Source organism: Tupaia chinensis, unplaced genomic scaffold, assembly GCF_000334495.1.
Source record: "Tupaia chinensis unplaced genomic scaffold, TupChi_1.0 Scaffold147003_1, whole genome shotgun sequence".
Taxonomy (NCBI): domain Eukaryota; kingdom Metazoa; phylum Chordata; class Mammalia; order Scandentia; family Tupaiidae; genus Tupaia; species Tupaia belangeri.
The window spans coordinates 2,466,494-2,473,570 of record NW_006206856.1 but is presented as its reverse complement, the minus strand read 5'-3'; the positions used below and the strand labels follow the sequence as shown (position 1 = coordinate 2,473,570).

Genomic DNA, 7,077 nt, shown 5'->3' with positions numbered 1-7,077 from the left:
TTAAACTCATGCCGGGCACGTGTGCGTGCGTGCCCAAGATCCCAAGCGGAGAATGGAGAAGAAAGTATTGTGGCGTGGCCATCCCCCTGGGGGTTGATTTCTCACTTTCTGTCTCTCTCTGCCTTTCTGGTGAGTGCACGTGCCCTATGGCAAAAACCTCTCCAAAAAAAGAAAAAAAATAGGACTCTTCAAGATATATTTTTAAAGAATTTGTCTATTTTTTTTAAAACATTATTTTATTTAACATTATTTATTTATTTTAATTTGGCCAGAGAGGGACAGAGTGAAGGGAAAGTAAGAAAGAAACCCGTCAGGCTCAGGACTCAAATCACAGTCAGTCATGTGGGAGTCCATTGGAATCTGGAAACTAGTATTGTTTTCATCAGCCACCATGCTGGCCTCTAGGACTATTTAAGTTTTAAACTTCTCTGGTAGTTTTTCTAAGTTCTGTCTTTATATAAATTTGTCCATCTCATCTAAATTTTCAAATCAGCTGTAGCATGTTTTCTGAAATATTCTTTAGTGATATTTTTAATTGCCAAAGGCTAGTACTAATTGATATGTTTATCCTTGCTTTTCTAGTGATCTGCAGCTTTCGAGGATCTGTCCCTCAGGGGTTGGTCTTAGAAATAGGAGAAACAGTCCAGATTCTTGAAAAATGTGAAGGTAAGTATGGATCTATGAAGTACATAGTGATACTTTTTTACATGCACTTATTTTATGCTCACAGATTATAAATGGTCATTTTGAAGCCACAACTGTAATCATGTTGTGAAATACCTTTATAAAATCCTTCCTGATCTATGTTTAGTGTAAAGGTATGAGCTTTTTGTGACACTAATGTAATAGCAACAATTATGCAATTAATCGTTAGTTGTCATAACATGATTTTTAGATGCTGTGTCAAATGATTACTTTTTATTTCCTGCAAGTAAATAATATACCCATGCTTAGCTTCATTTATATAGAATTTAAGTGTAATCGATTAATTGTGTGTTTCTTCATAGTTGGACGTCTTTAGTCATAATTAAAGCCTTAAATGTGCTCAAATGAAGTTTGACTTGACTACTATGCTATTCTATGATACCCCCCCCACACACATATGTGTATATATAGATATAATATTCATGCATTCTTGAAATATATCATGCTCTTCTAAATCATGTACTAAAGTCAACAAGAATTATAGGAAAAATAAAGGAGGGAGAAAACACTTAAAATCAGAGAATTAACAAAAACAAAATTGATATCGTGGAAGATAATTTGGGTGGATAACTTGCCAGATATAGAATTCTAGCTTGGAAATTGTCTTCATATATTTCAAGGCATTGCTTTGTTTCGTGTTACAAAAATAAGATGGCATTCTAATTTTTTTTTTAAAGAGACTTTTTTCAATAGGTGCTTGTGATCACCAGAGAGACAGACAGAGAGACAAAAAGTGAGAAATCACCCACCCAGGGAGGATGGTCACTCTGCAGTCCTTTCCACTCTATCCTCCTCTTGGGATTTTGGGCACACATGTACATGTGCCTGGTGTGAGCTTTAAGCCACCAGGTACTGGACTTGAACTGCGATCGACTACATGGGAGTCCAGTGACATAGCCATTATGCCAACTGCTTGTCCCTTTTAATTTATTATTTTTTTTGTGATACTTTCTTCCCTATATTTTCCCCTATTCTTTCTTTCTGCTTTTTTTTGTTTTGTTTTGTTTTGTTTTCTTTTGTTTTTAGGAGAGATTTTTGTTATAGGGCCTGTATGCTCACCAGAGAGAGAGAGAGAAGTCACCCCCCAGGAGAAATGACCATGCCACAATCACTTCTTTCCCATTCTCTTGGGATTTTGGGCATGCATGCACATGTGCCTGGCATGGGCTATGTACTTTATAGATCCATACTTACCGGGTGTATGTTTCATACGGCTTGGTCCAGGTCTTGAACTGCAGTAGACCACATAAGAGTCCAGTGCCTTAACCACTACACCACCTGCTGGCTCCCATTTTTTCCCATTCTTAATGCTCCTAATCCTTACTGGCACCTCTCCTATATAGGCTGAGTTTGTAAATTGATTTCATTTTCCAGATCTTTTCATGTCTTTTATCTCCTCATTCTTCGATAACATTATCTCCCAAACCTTCTAGTAGATTTTCTTTTCTTTTCCTTTTTTTTTTTTTTTTGAGAGGTTTTTACTATAGGGTGCGTGCACTCTCCAGAAAGAGAGACAGAAAATGAGAAATCACTTCCCATGGGGGGATTGCCATGCCGCAATATCTTCTCCTCTATTCTCCTCTTGGGATCTTGGGCACGCACACACACATGCGCCTGGCGTGAGTTTAAGCCACCAGGTCTGGGACTCGAACCGCGTTCGACTATGTAGGAGTCCAGCAACATAGCCATTATGCCAACTGCTGGTCCCTAGATTTTTATTTTCTAAGAACACTTTCATATTCTCTAACTGTGATAAGTTTTGATTATTGCTTTATGGATGTAAATCTACCATTTTCTCTGTGAGATTGATTTTCCTTCTCCCTGCTCTTCTTTCTCCTGACTGTCACACTCTCTTCCAGCCAGTTTCTCTGTTTTGATCTTTGTCCTTTGTGCTAGAGAACTCTGCTGAAATGACTGATGAGCCTCAATTATGCAGGCTGATGAGGGGAGAGCTTTACACTAATAGCTGATCAGGTGACTCCCTTGACATTTACATTTTGTAAGAGGCTCCTACCTGTCTCCAGCTCAACTACTTCTGTCCCTAAGTCTTTTTCTCTTAGTTATCTAATTGAATACTTTAGTATTCTGCATGGAGATTAGAAATCTATGCCATTGTCCTGTCCCCGTAGTTGGGGTTCGGGTCTCTTTCCAGTTTGGTGCCCATTTCTCTTCTCAGCAAAGCCAGGGTCCCTGAACCTAGAGTGCCTGGCTCACGTTCTCCATGGAGAGACCCTGCAGCGTGAGTGTGGAGGATGTTCGTCCTACTGGGTGGACAGAATAGAGGAAGAAGTGTAGAGTCCAGGCTGATTTTCTTGAAGAGTTTCAACTAGTCCTTCTGTTCTCAACTTCGTACCATACTCAGGCCTTTTGAACTAATGACTTGAATTTCAAAGATTTTCTAGGCTTTTGTCATAGAAATGTATTCATGTCAAATTCTCTGTAGGCTTGGATTTTAGTATTTGTTTGCTTTTAAATTTCTCAGTGTTTTAAGTGCTTTTGTCTGTTGTCAGCTAAATGATCTTTTCTTGGGCTAGGTGTATTTTTAAATTTAATTTTAGTCCTTTACTTATTGTCATTTTATTGAGGTTTTGAGAAGGAACTGTGATGAACAGTTTCTTTTTTGAGCCAAAATCTAAACTTTAATCTGAAATTGAATATATTATTCATTAAGTTCAATAATTGTTGGCTAATATTTAGTAAAGAAATTTTCTTTAGGGACATATTTTTGTTTTCCCTTAAATATTTTAGTACAGCTCTCTATTTGCATCTGTCCTTCGAGTTATTTTTACTTAATTTGCTATTGTTTCTTTCAAGACAGATAACAGATGGTAGATGGAAAATCTAACATAGTACCTAGTATTAAAAACAAAAATAGTGCTTTTACATTATTTTGGGTTCAGAAGACTATCATTGTGAATATTTGTCCTAAGGAGGCAGTGAGGAAAGGACCCCTGGACCATCAGCAGTTCGAGTATTACACTGCTGCCTGTGTGGATGAGGACCATGTGGCATTTACCTATGCCTACTGTGTGTGGGTCCTTCCTGGCTGGCTCTGATGAAACAGAAGTACAGTGTAAAGGTCCTTCTCTCACTGCAGGGAGTGCATGCCTGCTTGGGGTGACAGATAGGTGAACACCTGCTTAGACCAGAATGTGTTACGGAGATGTCAAATGCCGTGTGCTATTGCTTCTACGAGGTCTTAACTGTGGACTTCACTGGGACAGGAAAGGGATGATTTTATTAATTATTTGATATTAAGCTGACTTGAAAGAAGTTTACCAGGCTGTAGAGGTTGATGGGTATTTGTGGTATTTAGAAATTAAGGCAGCAGTCAAGACTGTTGCATGTGGTCAGTTAGTTACTTAAGGTCCTTGTACGTAGTGTTAATACTCTAATTGTTCTATGGGTCAGTTCAGGTAGGTATCCTGTCTTCATTGCATCACCTAAGTCAGGAATTCTCCTATATGCACTGCCTGGACTTAGGTTTCTAAATGAAACTATGCAAAAAATGATCTGGCTTCTGTATTGAAATTTTTTTTAAAGAATCATTTTCTTTTTATTTAACTTTATTTACTGGGGGAGGGAGGGAGGAAGGGAAGGAAAGGAGGAGGGAGAGAGGGAGGGAGAGAATAAGTGAGAAAGCAAGCTACCAGTTCCGGGACTCGAACCTCGGTTGGCCATGTGGGAGTCCAGCTCCCTCAACTACCACTCCTCTTCCCAGCCCTGAGATACTGTTTTATACAATGTATACTTGAGCTGGAGGATTCATGCCAATTATTCAAATTGCATCCATTTGTGGATTGCCATCTCTAACTCTCTGAAGCCATCGTTTTCATGTCTTTTCTGCCTTACTAACTAGATTGGTGATCCACTATCTCCTTTCCTTTGGGTCTTGTTTGTACTCCTGGGAATTGTCACTTAGCTCCAGCTTCTACTTTGAACATCCCTGCCTTTTATCCCCTTTCTCATTTTTCTTAGTCTGATGTAACTTAGCTGTCCGTTCCTGTGCTGCTTGTAGCACTAAAATTGATGCCAGCTCTTCTGTAAGAACACTTCCATGGGTTAAGCTGGAGGGTATCAATCTGATCTTTTTCTTGATTATCTTATATAGTTTCATACATTTAATGTTTCAGCTAGCTCATATTTTAAATGGTATTAAACTATTCTTGAGTTAGCTAAAGTTTAAAAAACAGCAAAATCTTTTATCCAAGGAGATCTAAGTGTTATAAATATTGATTGATTCTTTTAGTTTCTCTGTGAACAGTGAATCCAAATATTGCCACAGTTATTTTGTTTGCAGAGGGAGAAACGAAATAATGAATTCATTGTTCATGTATCTCAAGGTGAATCTATCAGTGAGCAGAGGTCAACCGAGGTTTAGTCATTTAGAAATCTCCCAGTTTCCTAAGTTTTGACTTAGATGTATTTTAGCCAGAGAGACTATATTGTGCTAGTTTCCATTTTTTTTAAAGAGAGATTTTTGCTATATGGTGTGTGCACTTGCTAGAGGGACATAGAGAGACAAAGAAACAAAAGTGAGAGATCACCCCCAGGGGGGCTGGCCATACCGCAATCCCATCACCTCCATTCTTCTCTCAGGATTTTGGGTATTCAAACACACGCCCCATATGAGCTTTTTAAAAAAAATTATTTATTTTATCTTTAATTAATTAATTAATTAATTGATTAATTTTTTGAGAGGTTTTTGCTAAAGGGCGCATGCGCTCGCCAGACAGACAGAGAGAGACATAGAGACAGAAAGTGAGAAATCACCCCCCAGGGAGGATGGTCACGCCACATTCCCTTCTCCTCCATTCTCCTCTCAGGATCTTGGGCGTGCACGCACACGCACCCAGCATGAGTTCTAAGCCACCGGGTCCGGAACGCGAACTGTGGTTGACTACGTGGGAGTCCAGCGACATAGCCATTACACTAACTGCTGGTTCCCAGTTCATTTATTTTAATTTGATCAGAGAAAGAGAGAGGAAGAGAGAAAGCAAGTTACCAGGTCTGTGACTTGTACCATGATTGGCCATGTGGGAGTGCCCAGCACTTTAACCACTTCACCGCGTGTTTTAAGCTGCCGGGTCTGAGACTAGAACTGCTGTAGACTACATGGGAGTTCAGCGATGTAACTATTATGCCATCTGCTGGTTCCTAGGTTTTGTTCTTTACTTCATCTCACTTGATTGCTGTTATTATTTTTTAATTTTTTAATTCATTGTCATTATTTTATTTTTTTGAAGTTGACCAGAGAGAGAGAGAGAGAGAGAGAGAGAGAGAGAGAGAGAGAGAGAAGAAAAGTGAGAAAGCAAGCTGCCAGGTCCGGGACTTGAGCCACGGTCAGCCATGTGGAAGTCCAGCTCCCTTAACCGTCACCTGCCAGCCCGATTGCTGTTGTTATTTATCCTAGTAAAAGTTTTGAGGTTTATTTCCCATAGAAGTTCAACATGGCATCTCTGAATTGGGAAAATTCACATACTATTGAAAAAATGGGTTCCATATTGAAAACTTAAGCAACAGTACCATACTGAATTTTGAATACTAAAATCTCTAGCCGTCCTCCTGGACTTGGCTCTTGAAATCCTGACAGCCGTACCTTTACTTTATAAGCAGATTGGAAGACTGTTTTGTGTGCAGTCTAACCAGGGCAGGAAGAAGGACCTAAACATGCAAACTTTGCCAGTTCTGGATTTATTGATTCTGAGTACCAAACCCACAGTTCTTAGCCCTTCCTTCCAATGCTGGAGCTGGACTCAGGAAATAGTATTTCTTCTTTGCCAGCTGAATCTATGTTAGGCTCTGGTTTACAAAGGAGTACTGTAGGGAGATCACTCCGCTAGAGGAAGAAGAGACTTACTTCCTCCTGCTGTTTCATCCCTGTGGCAGCTGCTCAGCAGGCAGTTGGTGCTTGTATTTCCCATGGCAGGCAGTAGTCGTGGTTTGGGTGAATGGCCTGCATCAATGTTTTTCTCACTCAGCAGTGAGTGGATAGCATTTTTCTGTAGAAGTCCTTCATTTCCTAGCAGGTACATACCTTAGACTTTTGGGGCCTCTTCCCTGAGTTAAGCTTTTCTTTTCTTTCTTTTTTTCCCCTTATACTTTCCCTCTGCCTTAAGTGTGGCTTTTGCTTTCTGCAACAGCTACCTTCCTTATATTCTAGCACTTTCTTTTACATTTTTAGTAGCTTAACATCTTTTACTTATTTAATACTTCATTATATTACATTTTTCCTATTTGAATGATTGGAATAGTTTCTCTCTCCCATTATCTCAGTAGGTTCCCCAACAGGGAACCTTTCCATCTAGGAATCATAACATTAGCAGGTTTCATCCATGCATTGGGATTGGGAGCTTCTAGTTAACTTTTAAT

General features: G+C 39.4%; 1 protein-coding gene across 1 annotated transcript in view; it reads left to right on the top strand.

The window, feature by feature from the left end:
• The first annotated feature begins 560 nt into the window (after positions 1–560).
• The window catches only part of DOCK3 (dedicator of cytokinesis 3), a 301,789-nt gene continuing 295,272 nt past the window's right edge, over positions 561–7,077 (top strand). Inside the window, 1 exon segment of the mRNA XM_014584468.1 lies at positions 561–666. Coding sequence (XP_014439954.1) covers positions 561–666 — 106 coding nt within the window.